This window comes from Saccostrea cucullata, unplaced genomic scaffold (genome assembly GCF_032062105.1).
Source record: "Saccostrea cucullata isolate Sc308-1 unplaced genomic scaffold, CSIRO_AGI_Scuc_v1 ctg4938, whole genome shotgun sequence".
In the NCBI taxonomy this organism is placed as follows: domain Eukaryota; kingdom Metazoa; phylum Mollusca; class Bivalvia; order Ostreida; family Ostreidae; genus Saccostrea; species Saccostrea cuccullata.
In genome coordinates, this window is record NW_026940831.1 from 80,001 (window position 1) to 97,962 (window position 17,962).

Sequence of the window (17,962 nt, forward strand, 5' to 3'; positions counted from 1 at the left end):
TAAAAAATATAAATCATCAGTCGCCTCTCACCTCGATTTTTTTTTTTCAAAAATTCAGATTATAATCTAGGAATTTTATTTAATATGGCTTTATCAGTATGGTTTTTTTTTTATTTTGTGATTTAAACTAATATATGAAGGAATGCTTTTAGTAAGAGTGAATCAGAAAATTATTTGATCGGAGCAGTTCCATCTACATTAATTAAGGATGGCAAATCCAGGAATTTTGTAAAGGGAGGGGGAGCGCATCAGAAGGCAGTGGTCTGCAGCTGCACCGAAGCCCCAAATGGGTCAAGGAAAGGCCATTGTGGGGGTTTGGTGTGGGGGGTTTGTGACAATTTTTTTTTTACAAATAAGAGATGTTTTTTTCCCTTGAGATTAGGACAATAGACTTGATATTAGGACAATAGACATAAAAGTTTTACAAATGGGGGGGGGGGGGGAGGTACGCCCGATCCTGGACCCGCCTTTGATTAATAATCCATTTTTATTTTCCTAACAAGTTTAACAAGGGCTCTTGATGGGGGGGGGGGGATCCCCGTTCATTCTTTTGTGTCTGGGAACAATGACACCACAGATCTCACTTACTAAACATACCAATATTGATTGCCGTACACTAAATAAAAAGATGCAGATAAACATGTAATATATGCCAAGAAAATCCTTCTGGTCACATTTTATGTATGTTTCTTTTGATATTGTACATGTTATTAATTCCTTTCAATAATATCGGCCTCATCCTTCACAATATTTGTACCGAGTATTTGAACCTTTTTCATCAATTTCAGCTTGAATATTCAGCAAATTTAAACTGCAATTATGAGCGCGCCAAAATCAGATTCCTCCCAAATTGTCTGAATTGGAACTAATTATTAGCGAACCGACTTATAATTGAGTATACATGTATTCGGTAAACAAATAAATTTTATTCAAGATGCTTCTTTGGGGTTAAAACAAATGAACATTCATATGTCTTGCATAAAAAAGCAATCTATCGGAAATAAAAGAATGATGTAATATTTGATAAATTATCATCTTATCCCCGGACCGTCATAATGAGTTCACAATATATTTTAAAGTTTAAAAGTCACTGATTCACACACAAACGTCCACATCAATTTTGAAAAAAAGGAGAGACGTAATTTCCATGTATGCCCTTAAAGCATACACATCATTTTGCAAAAATAAATGAATAAAAAATTAATTTTAAAAATTAAAAAAAATTACATGTACTTCGAAACAAATTCGAATTAAGATAAATAATTCGAATTGAAAACTAACATAATCGATACAACTGTCTTTTGTATCATATAGAAAATCTTTCATATAATTGCCTTTATATTGTGACTTTCTGATTTGTGCATGCCATATTTATCTAAAATTATCTAAAATTTATTTTAAAAACCTTTGTGGAAACTAGCTTAAAATAGCCATTTCAGACTGCTTAAAAGTCTTACTTGTTATATCTCTGCCTGAGCTAAATTGTGATAAAATTAAATGGATAATCTTGTATCTACATGCATAGGTGTCGGAACGGGGGGGGGGGGGGGGGCTTAGCCCCCCCATTCCCCCCACCCCACCAGTTTCTTGCAGAGAATTATATAGCATTGAAAATTGAGAATAATATAGCATTGAAAATTGGGATTTACCTTTTTTTGGTTGGTTTAGCCCCCCACTTTCGATTAGCCCCCCCCCCCACTTTAAATTTCCTTCCGTAGCCCATGACATGTACTTCGTATCGAGTGAGTCATCTCTGGTGGTATCGCCGACATTAATGAACATCACTGCTGTCTTTGCTCATTACCGCTTCATTTTCGAAATTTTGTATAATTATTATACTACTTGTTAAATCTACACGGAATATATTTCTAATAAACTGTGTGAAACAGTGTATTATTTAAAATTGGAATTATTTTGATTATTGGAATTTGGGGTTTTCAAGAAAAAATCCCTTAGTTAGACTAACTTAGACAACTAACAAGAATTTCCATTGCATTTTGTGTTATTATTTGACTAACTTAGACAACTAACAAGAATTGCCGTTGCAAATTGTCTTAGTTTGACTAACTTAGTCAACTAACAAGAATTTTCATTGCAAATTGTCTTAGTATTTGACTAACTTAGTCAACTAACGTGAACATTTCTATTAAAATTTAGTTTAGTCAATAGTTTTAGAATTTAAGTTTTTTTTTTCTATTTTTTTTATAATTATTTTGTTTTAAATCATTTTATTTGTTTCTGGAATGTTGTTTGTGCTGGTGTTCTTTTTTTTTCTTTTGCATGCATTTTATTTTTTGGACTTTGCCTAAAGTCAAGGCTTAGTCAGTTTTTTGTCAGTCTCAGCAGGGTTAGTTAGCGCACGCGTAAATGGGGTTAGTCATGCCAGGCACAACTAACCCCCCCCCCCCCCCCTACTGCGCATGCCTGGCTACTTTCTAATCTTGGATTTTGATTAAAAACGTTCAAATTAACATCCAGTCCTGAATAATGTTCAGTAAATACTCTCAAAAGATTCCAGAATCCTCACCAGCTTGCGTAAATTTCGTAACTCGTAACGTATTTCACACTCAAACGCCGAGGAAGATCGGGTTATTTCGTTCTCTCCAATATTTTCACTAACCTTGCAGTTTGCATTCGAAAAATCCCATCCTTCGCGTTAACATTGCCAAGAAAATGCTGCAGTAGATAAAGATATGTTAGCAATAGGAAAACATACTTTAAAACGCGGAGAAACACGAAGATATGCAGCCTCCTTCCATCTCAACACAGCCAGTGCAGACACAGCTCAGCGTCACTTCCGCTGTGACGTCAGATTCATTCGTATTCAATCGTAGCTACTCGGCTATTTCCGAAATCCTCTTCGGGTCTTGATCTCCGATACGAAAAAAGACGAGTTTGATCCGACCGCCCCTGCATTGTGTAAAAGGAATATTGGGGTTTCATTTGTAACATACTTTGGACAGTGTTATCCAATATTTTATTAAATGTTAATTAATAGATATACATAAAGACTTGTGACGAGATTACTTCAAAACACGTATGAATTAGTAATCTACAATGTACCTTTCTTTTGCAGCTTTACGTTGTACATCACAGGTATATAACTCTGTCTCTCTAATTGTTCACAAAACTGTTTGTTCGTTTCAATGTTGAATTCAGTGTTTTTCCTGGTGAAGGGATAGTTTATGTTCAGATGTAATAATTATTCTAAAAAAATATTTTGATAGAGGAATAAAAATCTGGAAGTGTAGGGAGACACCCCTTGATGATAGTGGACACATATAACAGAATGTTTACGATACTACAATGTTTCAGTGCTTAAATGAAACGAAAAAGATTAAAGATTTTAGGTCCGCTTATGTCATTTCACTGTCAGTTAAGAGACGCATTTTAGGGTGCAAATCTTGGGTTTAGGAAGAAAAAATGACGTATCATTGTATTGTTACGTCATAGAATATGTAGAGCTCTACAAAAGGTAAAGGCGTGAGCTGACCTATTACACAGGCATGCAAAACAACAGTATGATAATTTTTTATAAATGGAAGGGCATATATAAGTATAATTGGGGGTCCGTCTGTCTGTGAGTTCGGTCGTCTATGACGCTTTGGGTACCAATATCTTATCCTCTTAGTCTACCCCGGCCCATGCACCTTTAGGCTACAATAGTCCGAAATAGCTAACCCCCAAGGAATGTTGAGGTTTCATTTAAGTAACATACTTTGGACAGTGTAATCCAATTTTATAAAATGTTAATTAATAGATATACATAGACTTATGATGAGATTACCTCGAAACACGTAGTTTAATTAATTTTATGCACAATGAAAGAACGTACCTTTTCTTTTGTTTTCTTTTTACATTGCAGGTATTTCTGTCAATCTGTCTGTTGACTCCCAATCGTTTGTTTATTCAGCATTTCAGGTTTTTTTTACATTTAGTTTTAGTTGAGTTTTAGTTTGTCTTTTTGATGGTTGTTTACGATCAGATGAAACATACTAATTTAACAGTTTCGTTTTTAAAAAGCGCTAAAAATTGTAACATTTAAAAAATAATCATAAATGATCCTGTACCATTTTCACCTTCTTATTTATATGAGGCTAGCTCCAGAACTGTGCCTCTCCGTTTTAACTGTGCGAATTTTCTCGAGCAGAGAGCTACAGTTCTGCCGCGAATATGAAGAACAATTAATTCACGGTCTTTACAGTGCATCTTGAATTTAGAGGGGAAAGGTATAGATGTTTAACAAAATTGTTACACATCGTACTATGCTTCTTTCAACAGTGACTTCTATTAAAAAATATTGGAAGAGAGACTGAAAAGGATTTACTCTAAATGGTATACTTTTAAACTCTATACCTCTGCATTTTTGTTGTCATTTACGTTTTGTATATAGGTCTGGTCTTATACTTCATTTAATACAGTGTGTATTGCATTCTCCTTTTTTTTATTCTCTCTTTAAAGAATGTCCGTGTTTTTAATTTATTTTAACAGTGAAGAAAGTTAATCTCAGGTGATGGCCTATATATGAATAATCAAAATGCATGGTGCGGATCCAGCAATTTTTGAAGGGGGGGGGGGGGGTCGGTGCCCCCAGCACTCATGCATAGAATTACATCACGGCCAATTCAAGCTACATTTATAAGAAGGGGGACCTCCAAGAACATTTGACAACCTTTAAAAAAAAAGACTATAAAAGCACACGTACTTTTAAATCTCTATGGAGGGGTATTCCGGGACATTACTTTCAAATGTTTGAATCTGCGTATTTTTCGACAACAAAAAATGTGGAGGGAACTTCCAAATCAAATATTAAGTAAAACCATAACAAGAGATTATTCTCAGAAAAAGGGAGCCCCCTCCATCTGCATACTTCGGGAACATTTAATTTTTAAGCGTTTTTCTTCATTGATTAAAAAAATTTAGTAAAACCACAGCAAGATATTATTCTTAGAAAAAAGGAGTCCCCTCCATCGGAATACTTCGGGAACATTTCAAAAGTTTTTATTTTATGCATACTTCTAAACGTTATTTATGGGTACTTCTGAAGATGGTCCAAAACTGGTATATATTCTGGAATCTTGCTTGCATGTTACTTGTGGATGTTTGGAGCAAATCTCCCATGCAGATTTGTCGTTTGTTCCTCTCTCATGCTGACACGTGAATGTATATGAGCCGATGGTACAGAGTGTTTCGGAGCCCTTAGCCGGGGTTGTGAAGGTACACGACGGAATTTAAAGCAAATGCGCGAAAATTTACAGATCTAGCGAGCAGAAAGGACAGAGATTTTTCATATTTTCAAATTATTAGACATATTCATGTAAATATCTATATTACAGAAAAAAATGTCTCTCTCTGTATCTCTCTCTGTGTGTGTACAAATATAAAGGGGGTCCAACCACCGGACCCCCTTTCTGCATCCGCCAATGATCAATGATCAAGGCCTTTTTTCTTGAGGAGATTTTTTCCACCACAATCTCATTTAATTTTTTTGAAATAACCAACACATATTGATATTTTCTAACTTTAAATATACCAGCAAAGCATTCGGTTCAGAGTAGATAGGGTATATATAATATATAGTCGTTGACTTCTTGAGTCAGATAGGGTATATAGTCGTCGACTTCTTGGGTCAGGAACTCTCTGGAATTTGTAGAGTTTTAAATGAATATATTAAACCAAGTATCGTTGACTTCCAGAGCTTCATAGCTATAAATCCATTTCAACTTAACACATCGGTGTTCTTTAAAAAGGGGGTCACTTTTACTTGATTTAGTCTATACATTCAATAACTGCAAATTCAAGGAGTGGGGATCTCTTTTTTTTAACTAAAAAAACTGGACAAAATCTACCCATTGCGCGGTTGCCGTGCGCAGAACAAGGGATTTTTCCCTGAAGAAGAGGGTATCCAAAACTGTCCACTCTATTTTTAAATAAAGTGCGGTGGACACCATACTATTTTGGGGGCGATAAAAGGGACTGACGTGTTCATCTGATAATTTGCCATAATTTATTTAATCTCCAAAATTTTTGGACATTACAATCTATATGGGGTTGTTGTCGCCCGCGTGGCGCAGTGGTTAGAGCGTCGGCTCTAGGGTCGCGAAGAAAGGAGTCAACATGTAAAAACAACACGTTGAATGTCGATGAACAAATCCTAACAAAATGCATACGAAAGTTTTTATTGTTGTGGAATTTATTTAAATCAAGAGTAGAGATGACAAGGATATTATATATTAATCGTAATGGTATACATTTTAAGTCAATACACATACCTCAGAAATATCGTATTTTTATTAATTGATGATAAAGTTAGGGTTTTCGATTTATTACATATGTCTTTTAGTTCTTCTATTCTTTATTTAGAATGACAAATGCACATAATCTAAAATTGGATTGATACTGGCATTTTTGGTATTATCCTCAATGCCTCCATGCTACCTCAATGCCATGCTGTCCCAGTCAGACGACCAAACTGACGAGTTCACTGATGGGAATATAACGTAAAATGAAAAAGGGGGGCGTAACCACTCATTTAGATCTATATCCGCATATATGGGTACATTTCTTCCTTCACGAAAATGTGAATATATAATCTTGTTTATAAATACAAAACACTTGCAATCTGTACCTGTACTAAATATTTGTATATTATTGGGGCACCAAATTAATTGTGCGTTCATATTATATACATTGTAGTACCATTCAGAGATTTGATCAAGCTAAGCCACTAGCACCTGACGTTACTTATTTTTTTATATAAAAAAACCCATACCTAATATACATTTTTAGGAGTTTATTATTTATCTAAGAAAAATATACAAAGAATGTGTATTAGGTATGGATTTTTAATACATTGTTTAATTTTTTATATTAGAAAAATATGTAACGTCAGGTAGATGTAAGGTAAGCATCGACTTGTAGCTATTCTCCAGTAAGCAGCAGTAGTATAGTGTACATCTACAATTGACCCTGAATGATATCCTAGAAGAAGAGAAAACCCCCGATCAAGCTTTAAGGAGATTTTTACAGAAGAAGATGGAGATAGAGGGGGAAAAAGACATTTTTTTTCATCTACAGAAGTGTTGATGAAACCCTCAAGTATCTCAAACTGGGATTTAATGAATATTATATATGTAAAAAAAAAAAAAAAAAAAGATTGTCAAGAATAAAGTGAAATTAATGTGAAAATCCCATATTTTCAAGAAAAATCAGACTGGATTTTTTTCGCTCATAAGAATATCGAATACTAGCCGTTCATTATGTTTGAATTAACTTTTTTTCCACTCATCTATATTTTATCACCACATGTACGGCATCAGATATTTCCGGCTCCGTTTCCCGTACCCAATTCTTGATTTTGAAATTCAGAAAATGGTCTTGATAACGACTAAATAAACTCAGACTTTAAAATCATCAAGAAATATCGGTGCAAAATTAATGTATTCTGTTTTTAGTTTAAAATTTATAATTAATGTGATTTAACTTGGAAGTATTGTTTCCGTTTAGCAACACCTGATACATTTCACACAGTTTATGATATGCTTCCTTTGTGATATATAACTTTATTCCCCCCAAACAAACTAGCTTGGATTAAATTGGTAGTATGTTATGAAACTTCAATTGCGACTCTTGGAAAATTCAGTCATCTGTGAACATTTTACAAACACTTACATGTACAAGAGTATACATGCATTCCTTACTAGCTGTTCCGGTGCCATTGTCATCTTGAATTTTCCGAGTGGCAGTAAATACAAAATATACATCATGACACCATTGTTAAACTCATTTGCTCCAAAATATATAAACGACCCCGTCCTCATCAAAGATCTTTCAACTACTAGTATACGCATCTTAACAATCATTTTGTCTGTCTGTCCGTCCGTCAACCTGTCCGAATTTTAAGCATTTTACTAGTATGGTAGTAAGTATGCTTTTCAGAGAATCCATTTTGTGTTAATCAATTGATTATAGAGGATTCTGTTTTTAGAAATATTTAATCGCGTCCGTCGAAGCCTTTTGAAGTCGGTTACACACATGAAGATCGACTACTGCCCATGAACATGCTGAAGTCGCCTGGCGGATCCTCTGGCTTCCATGTTTCCATATATTTGACGCCTCGGATTTCTTTGCTGCATCTCCCTGGAGTACCAGCACTAACTAGTGATTCCTTGAAAAGCACGTGTTATCAACTTAAACATATTTTATTTCTCCACTGTTTGACCACCAATATAAATTAATTGGACAATCTTAGCATTTATTTTCTATAATTTAGCAATCAGTACCAATATCTATCCATCAATATTTTGTGGTCTTTCACTAGTTTTGGAGGAAGAATAGGGAGGGATACGTCCGATGGTTCGAATGATACAGTATTAAACTCGGTATAACTATTTACATCTTTTGACTACAATTTTGTTTAAATGTTCAAAGACATGTACTAGAGAAAAATCTTCAGGAATTTTACTCCAATATACACCTGTTGCAATATTAATACACGTAAGTATGAGCATGGCACTTAAAAACTGTTATATTAATGTATGTCATAAAATATAGAATGATGATCATGTGTTTATCATTTCACTAGGAATGCTATAGGGCTAACGAAAGTTGTCATATGATGCTCAGTCTTTTTTTTCCCTAACAATTTAAGTATCTTATTCAGTTTTTTTTCGTATCTGCAACAAACGAAACTCCATTATATTGTCAAATGTTTTGTTAAACATGCATTTTTTTTATTTTCTGTTAAGGCAAAGCAGACTCAAACTTGACTTCCGGTAATGGTATGAAAATCGTGCAACCGGTCAATGACCGATATTTACAAAATTGAAGATTATCCATACTTTCTAGATACAAAATAAACAACTTGCGTATTACAAACTACGAAATGCTTTAAGGAACTCTGCAAATATTTCATTCATCGCTGCAAAAAATCAAGTTTTTGACATGAATTCCACACAGAAAAATATTTAAACATCACACCTATTGTAATATAGCGTTTTAGCAGAATATACCATCCTTGCCAGGGGCGGATCCAGCAATTTTAGAAAGGGGAGGTTCCAGGGTTGTATCCCTCAGAACCCCCCCCCCCCCCTACTCTTAAGCAAAAATTCACAGACTTGTATGGAAAGGTCTAAGGTTGTGGTAAATACTATCTTTGTTTAATGTCATTATTTAAAAAAAATATTTTACCCAGTCCGAACCAAAATTAAAAAAAAAACCCAAAAAACCGCACCTTTCAAAAAAGAAGCCTTAAAGTTGAGTGGATTTGTATCGTCTTTAAAGAAATTTCTTAAAGAATTTGAAAAAAGAAATCGGGGTGGGGGAGGGGTAGTGGGGTGCGCGTGTGCTTTAAAACAAAGAGTTACATGTTAGTTTCTTAGATAGATTTAGATATGATTTTATAAAAACCGTTACGTATATAGCCGACACAGCCAAAGATCAAGGGAATCCAATATAAAATTAAACCACGCATGTTACAATATCATATCATAAATAAGATATATATTTAAATAAAAAAAAGCGGAATACATTCTACTATTCTCTCATATAAAAAATAGTAGTGAAGGTGAATGGAGGAAACTAAATGTGTAAGAATCTATCTATTCAATAAGTAAGTAAGACGTACAAATATTTATTCTCAGAAAACTTTTTATCTCTCTCTCTCTCCACTAAGCAAAAAATAAAGGGTGGGTTCCAACCCCCATAACCCCCCCCCCCTCTGGATCCGCCAATGCTTAAGCACTATGTTATTTGCTCAACTAGAATAAAGTGCAGCTGTGCTTCATCTACCGATTTAGAGTTATTCGCCCTGATACAGAGTTGTCGTGATGCGACAGCTCTCGAATAACGGGTATTTTTTTTCTTGATTTTCGAACAACACCTGAATTTTCCTTCTTCAACTTCGAATTTTTGTTCTGTCTTTCTTATGAACGCACAAACGTAAAATACTGGTAGGAATTTGTGCGGTCACTTGACAAAAACTACGTCATTGTACAATTAAAAGTCATGCATGAAAATAAGTGACATGAGGTTTGATTGGCGATGATACCGGAAAGTTATTGAAATTTTTATTTATGATAGATTAATGTATTCTGAGTGTTTTGCACTCGTCACAGCCCTTCGTCCAAAACTCCAAATAAATAAGGATACACCATAATAAATATTTCATAGTATCTCTAAAGACTTTAAAAAAAAAAAAACATTTACAACGAAACAAAAATCAAAATTATCAAATGTCAGATACTAGTATCTAAGGATCTAGGCGCTCTTGACAATTTACACCGAAACTGGGTGTATATAGTGTAGCATAATATGGACGTCAAAATTTCAACCAGCTAGGCAGATCCTTTTACAAATGTAGGCCTAGTAGGAGTTCCGGATAAGAGTTTGGTAGCTTCAAATCTTTCGATATTATAGAATGGTGGGCATTGGCGGATACAGAAGGGGGGGTCCGAGGATTGGCCCCCCCTTTTTTGCCAAGTGGAGAGAGAGAAAGAAATAAAACGTATCTGAGAAGAAAATATTTGGACGTCTAACTTATGCGTGGAATAGATAGATTCCCACACATTAAGAGTCCTCCATTCACCTTCATTATTACTTTTTATATCAAAATATTGTATATGATTTTTGAATATTTCTACACAAGTACCTGTGTCTAAAATGCGTCTCTTAACTGACAGTGAAATTATATACTAAGTACTATTTTTACTCCTCTATCAAAATATTTTTTTAGAATAATTATTACATCTGAACTTCCTTCACCAGGAAAAAAAAACTAAATTCAACATTGAAACGAACAAACAGTTTTGTGAACAATTGGAGAGACAGAGTTATATACCTGTGATGTACAACGTAAAGCTGCAAAAGAAAGGTACGTTAATATTGTGGATTAATACTAATTCATACGTGTTTTGAAGTAATCTCATCACAAGTCTGTATGTATATCTATTAATTAACATTTAATAAAATATTGGATAACACTGTCCAAAGTATGTTACAAATGAAACCCCAATATTCCTTTTAAACAATGCAGGGGCGGTCGGATCAAACTCGTCTTTTTTCGTATCAGAGATCAAGACCCGAAGAGGATTTCGGAAATAGCCGAGTAGCTACGATTGAATACGAATCAATCTGACGTCACAGCGGAAGTGACGCCGAACTGTGTCTGCACTGGCTGTGTTGAGATTGAACGAGGCTACATATCTTCGTGTTTCTCCGCGTTTTAAAGCATGTTTTCCTATTGCTAACATATCTTTATCTACTGCAGCATTTTCTTGGCAATGTTAACGCGAAGGATGGGATTTTTCGAATGCAAACTGCAAGGTTAGTGAAAATATTGGGGAGAACGAAATAACCCGATCTTCCTCGGCGTTTGAGTGTGAAATACGTTACGAGTTACGAAATTTACGCAAGCTGGTGAGGATTCTGGAATCTTTTGAGAGTATTTACTGAACATTATTCAGGACTGGATGTTAATTTGAAAGTTTTTAATCAAAATCCAAGATTAGAAAGTAGCCAGGCATGCGCAGTAGGGGGGGGGGGGGGGGGTTAGTTGTGCCTGGCATGACTAACCCCATTTACGCGTGCGCTAACTAACCCTGCTGAGACTGACAAAAAACTGACTAAGCCTTAACTTTAGGCAAAGTCCAAAAAATAAAATGCATGCAAAAGAAAAAAAAAGAACACCAGCACAAACAACATTCCAGAAACAAATAAAATGATTTAAAACAAAATAATTATAAAATAAATAGAAAAAAAAACTTAAATTCTAAAACTATTGACTAAACTAAATTTTAATAGAAATGTTCACGTTAGTTGACTAAGTTAGTCAAATACTAAGACAATTTGCAATGAAAACTCTTGTTAGTTGACTAAGTTAGTCAAACTAAGACAATTTGCAACGAAAATTCTTGTTAGTTGTCTAAGTTAGTCAAATAATAACACAAAATGCAATGGAAATTCTTGTTAGTTGTGTAAGTTAGTCTAACTAAGGGATTTTTTCTTGAAAACCCCAAATTCCAATAATCAAAATAATTCCAATTTTAAATAATACACTGTTGTGAGCATTTTTGTGAAAAATAAAAAAATATATATTCAAATGATATTGTATTCAATCTCTCAGATAAATTTTCCAGGATACATGTATTATGTTTGTTAAAATTTTTTTTTTAAAATGAATTGAGTAATTAGAAGCAGGTATGTACATCACGTTGTACATGTGGTATTGTACGTCCGGGAGGGGGGAAATTACTTCCAAATATAACATTTGTTAAATTAGTCTGAAGATGTTTTCTAAAGAACCAGTTGCCACAACCCTCTTCAATATAGCATCAATGTTCCCATTAAAAAAATTATATTGCCTTTTTTTTAATTTGAAGTATTTAATTTCTTTTTTTTTGGTGGGGAGTGGGGGTGGGGGTCTCAAGGATTTTTTTTTCATTTATTTTCCCGACTCTCCCCTAAACATTAAAAAATTAATTTTAAATTACATAAAGTGTTTGTAATGTCAAATATTTCTGTACTTTAAAAATAGAATTGAATCATGTCATTTTGACTGTGACAGAGTCAAGTCGTCATTTATGACGTTTATACAGACAAAATTTTAAGATCTCAGTTCGCGTTGTAAAGTTTTGTTACGTATGCAAAATTCAAATGTTTACCTTGTTATGCATCTGCTTAACGAAGAATTGATCTGACACTAAACTTTTTCAAATTCCTTGGCCTTGCTAGACCTCAGCAAAATTAAATTTTAATCGTGAATGTGAACAAATCTGAACTTTGTTTTATATAAAAGAATTTCTATTGTAAAATTTTCACTTTGGTTATGATGTTTAAGCATTCAAAATGAAGTGCACATGATAAATACGGAATTACATGCAGGTACAACCTCTATAAATATGAAACATGGGATATTAAAAAAATCTTATGATCGGAATAAGTATCATCTTTCAAAAAAGCTTATGCTCATTATTGCATGGAAATGTCCAAGTGACTAAGCTCTGAACTATAAACAGATATTCCTTTTAAAAATATTTGAATGGCTTTAGATCGTATACACAATAATGAAAAAAAAATTGATAACGTTCATGTTAAAAAGTTGAGAAATGTTTTACTTGAAACTTGCATATTATGACGTTGTCTTTACCGTCGTTTTCCTCATTATGACGTCAAAGTACATAAGGGCCCTTTTCGCATGGGACGGCTCATATATTTGTATGAACATTTTTTTATAAGGAATAGTTAAATAATGATTATCTTTTTTTCTATCATGAATATTTGAAAATGTCTGTTCCAGTTACTAAGTTTTTAAGAAAATGCTAAAAATTTATAATCGCTTCAAGTAAAAATATAATTTCTCTCTCTCTCTCTCTCTCTTTTTTTTTTTTAGATATTTAACTGAAAATAATATACATGTACATATATAAGTAAGAGTTGTAATGTGTGACACTGTAAAAGTAGAAATGATGTTCGTACCTTGTGACAGAGAAATTTGTGTCCCTCGACACAGAAACAGATGTCTGGGTAAAAGGAGGCGTATTCTGGTTCAAATGGGAGCTCCCCCTGAACCTACGAAAAAATAAGGAATTAAACGTAATAAAGATGAAGCTTTAGTTACATGAGTGTATTCAGAATGAATGGAAGGATCAGACTGGCAATATGTCTACTCTATGACTTATAAAATTAAATTGATTTGATATCCATATATTAATACCTGTAAGAAATTTACAATTTCTTCCTATCTTTCATTCTAATAAACTGGTATGTCAATTAATTCTTACAAATGTAGACAGCTCCCGAGGTAGAGCAAGGTCAGCAAGTCGCCCTAGGTCAAACTGAAGGTCAAGTGAATCTTCTGACCTCTCAATCAGGATGTTGGTGATGTTTACTCCTGGTTTCTGCATTTCTGTTAAGATACAGATGTCAAGTGTAAATAGTCTATAAAGGAATGTAATTACCTGTAGTCTCATCTATACATCACTAGGGATGTTACTGAAGATGTTTCTGAGAGAGCAGACTCACCGTAAGAGCTCTGTTTTTTGTAGGCCTCCTCTATTTCCTTGATGAGGTCCGGCAGCTGACACTGACGAGCCAGTCTCTTACAGTCCTCCACACTGTCTACATGGGTTTCCAACCGCCCTGAGGATAATCAATCAATCAATCAATCAGTCTAAGTATCCAAGGCCAGTGGTCAAATTTATAATGCAACATGAATTTACATATTTTTAAGTTTATGCAATTCATTTTTAGAAAATATACAATCCTCAGACTTCATTAAAATGATTAAATTAAAAAACAAGAGGCCCAGGGGCCACATCGCTCACCTGAGCAATTGGCAAGGAAAAAACACAGATCAGATCAGAACTGAAAGTAAACTGGGGGGGGGGGGGGGGGGCTTGAATTTTACACCCCCCCAGGGGGTCATGATTTGAACAAACTTGAATCTACACTACCTGAGGATGATTCCCTATAAATTTAACGAAGCCTGGCTTTGAAGTACTTGAAAAGAAGATTTTAAAAGGTTTCCCTATATGTTCCTTTGTAAAACTTTGATCCATCATTTTGGCCCCACCCTACCCCCGGGGGTCATGATTTGAACAAACTTGAATCTACACTACCTGAGGATGATTCCCTATAAATTTAACGAAGCCTGGCTTTGAAGTACTTGAAAAGAAGATTTTAAAAGGTTTCCCTATATATTCCTATGTAAAACTTTGATCCATCATTTTGGCCCCACCCTACCCCCAGGGGTCATGATTTGAACAAACTTGAATCTACACTACCTGAGGAAGATCCCACATGAGTTTCACCTTTCCTGACCCAAAAGATTTTGAGAAGAAGATTTTTAAAGATTTTCCCTACATATTCCTATGTAAAACTTTGATCCATCATTTTGGCCCCACCCTACCCCCGGGGGTCATGACTTGAACAAACTTGAATCTACACTACCTGAGGAAGATCCCACATGAGTTTCACCTTTCCTGACCCAAAAGTTTTTGAGAAGAAGATTTTTAAAGATTTTCCCTACATATTCCTATGTAAAACTTTGATCAGCCATTTTGGCCCCACTATACCTCCGGGGGTCATGATTTGAACAAACTTGAATCTACACTACCTGAGGATGATCCCCAATGAGTTTCATCTTTCCTGGCCCAGTGGTACTTGAGAGGAAGATTTTTAAAGTTTTTTCCTATATATTCCTATGTAAAACTTTGCTCGGCCTTGATGGCCCCACCCTTCCCCCGGGGGTCATGATTTGAACAAACTTGAATCTACACTACCAGAAAATGATTCCACATGAGTTTCATCTTTCCTGGCCCAGTGGTTCTTGAGAAGAAGATTTTTAAAGATTTTTCCTCTATATTCCTATGTAAAACTTTGATCGGCCATGTTGGCCCCACCCTACCCCCAGGGGGCATGATTTGAACAAACTGGAATCTACACTACCTGAGGATGATCCAAAATGAGTTTCATCTTTCCTGGCCCAGTGGTTATTGAGAAGAAGATTTTTCCTATATTTTCCTATGTAAAACTTTGATCGGCCATTTTGGCCCCACCCTACCCCCGGGGGTCATGACTTGAACAAACTTGAATCTATACTACCTGAGGATGAACCCACATGAGTTTCATCTTTCCTGGCCCAGTGGTTCTCGAGAAGAAGATTTTTTAAAAATGCCATTAATTTTTCTCTAATTCATAATTATCTCCCCTTGGAAAAGGGCCTGGCCCTTCATTTGAACAAACTTGAATCCCCTTCACCCAAGGATACTTTGTACCAAGTTTGGTTGAAATTGGCCCAGTTGTTCTTGAGAAGAAGATGAAAATGTGAAAAGTTTACGACTACGACGACAACGACAACAACGACAACGAGGACAGACAATTTTGATCAGAAAAGCTCACTTGAGCCTTCGGCTCAGGTGAGCTAAAAATAGAACTGTCCAAACAGGACAAAATACCCCCCACTGGGTTTTTCAGAAGTAAGTTTTTCCATAAGAAAGATATTATCAAACATGAATTATGAAATTTTTCTTCCAGTGACCTTGAAGTTCCCCAGATGACCTTGGGTCAAGGTCATGACACACCCTTGGGTCATGGGAAATCTATGTGTGAAATGAAAACCTACCAAGTTTATCCATAAGAAAGATATGGACCGGACACGAATTATGAAATTTTTCTTCCAGTGACCTTGAACTTCCCCAAATGACCTTAGGTCAAGGTCATGACACACCCTTGGGTCATGGGCAATCTTTGTGTGAAATGAGAACCTACCAAGTTTATTCATAAGAAAGATATCGACCGGACACGAATTATGAAATTTTTCTTCCAGTGACCTTGAAGTTCCCCAAATGACCTTGGGTCAAGGTCATGACACACCCTTAGGTCACGGGCAATCTTTGTGTGGAGTAGTAGATTCTAATGTCCCATGGTAAGAAAGATATGCACCGGACATGATTGCACAGACAGACGGACAGATGGACGGAAGGACAGCTAGACAGACGGACAAGGTGATTCCTATATACCCCCCCCCCCAAACTTCATTTGCAGGGGGTATAAAAATAACCACAATGCCGATAGGATGAAAATGAGATTTCTATGGAAAAACTAGGTCACATGACTAGGCTAGAGAGGGAGGGACTGAGAGGCTTTTGTTTTAAATCAATAAAAACTTTGTCAGGGCAACCATTCCAAACATATGTAATAAGTGTTTATTTACCTGTGTAGATGTACTGCAGGAGTGACCTGAAGGCCCATGGTACCACCTAAAACAGAGAAAATTCAGATTAATTAAACAACATAAAGGTAATGTCTGACTTGATATTGATATCTGTTTTTTTAATATTGATATCTAATTTGTTACCAGTTTATGTTTGATATTGATATCTGTTTTGTAACTAGCTTGTGATATATTGATATCTGTTAACAGTTTTTTTATATTGATATCTAATTTATTACTACACTTATAGTAGTTTGTGATATTGATATCTGTTAACAGTTTATTTTTTATATTGATATCTGTTACCAGTTTATATATTTTATTGATATCTGATACCAGTTTGTGTTTGATATTGATATCTGATTTGTTACTTGTTTGTGATATAGATATCTGTTGACAGTTTATTTTTTTTATTGATATCTGATACCAGTTTGTGTTTGATTATGATATCTGTCCTGTTCTTCCAGCGAGTTCGGAATGACTCAGCAAAATATGGACATCGAGCACTAAGGATACATCGGTGGGCAGGGATTTTTTCTCCGTAGACATGAAATGTAACATCCTCATGCATTCCCATTTCTAAAAGTCTGTAAGTAAACTTAGATATTATTATTTTGTAATGAGTAGTATTTGCACTAATTGTCATCACGTTTGTAATTAATATGCACCAACATTGTTTTGGCAGAATAAATTATCATTCATGTACATTCTCAATGTATGCTTCATTAAATAGACAAAGATGGTTAGCAGGAGAAGTCAGACCTGCCAGAAAATATCAGACAGCAATTTAAGTTTAAAATCTATCTAATACAATTGATTCAACACATAGTGGATAACAATGATATATTGTAAAAAAAAAAAAAAAAAATACTTGTTATTGTCACCGTTTAAACTGTTATTTAAAGAATAAATAAATTAAGTCATTGGCATCAGAAGCAAATCGAAAAGGGGCTAAGTGAAGGAGAGAAAAAATTTCAAACCAAAGGTGTCCTATATCATGGGGGGTGGGTGTGGATTGAGGGGCTGGATCATACTTCTTTCAGTACTTAATTTTTATCCAAACACTACCACTTACCCTTTTTTGACCTAAACTGCAACATGCTTGTTGAAAGTGGGGAAGGGGGTGGACTAATTACGAATTAATGTTCAATGTGCATATTATGTCTACCTTTGCAAAAAAAAAGGGGGGGGGGCAATGCCAAAGGAATTCATTAAAAATCTCATGATACCTTTCTTCATTAACTTTATGCA

General features: G+C 34.9%; 1 protein-coding gene across 1 annotated transcript in view; it reads right to left on the reverse strand.

The window, feature by feature from the left end:
* The window catches only part of LOC134256398 (ankyrin repeat and BTB/POZ domain-containing protein 1-like), a 31,293-nt gene that overhangs the window by 6,443 nt on the left and 6,888 nt on the right, over positions 1-17,962 (reverse strand). The window contains exons 6-10 of the mRNA XM_062739048.1: positions 17,139-17,298; positions 16,712-16,757; positions 14,020-14,136; positions 13,779-13,903; positions 13,474-13,566 (exon numbers count right to left, since the gene is read on the reverse strand). Of these exons, the coding sequence (XP_062595032.1) occupies positions 13,474-13,566; positions 13,779-13,903; positions 14,020-14,136; positions 16,712-16,757; positions 17,139-17,298 (541 nt within the window). The remainder of the gene's footprint in view (positions 1-13,473; positions 13,567-13,778; positions 13,904-14,019; positions 14,137-16,711; positions 16,758-17,138; positions 17,299-17,962) is intronic.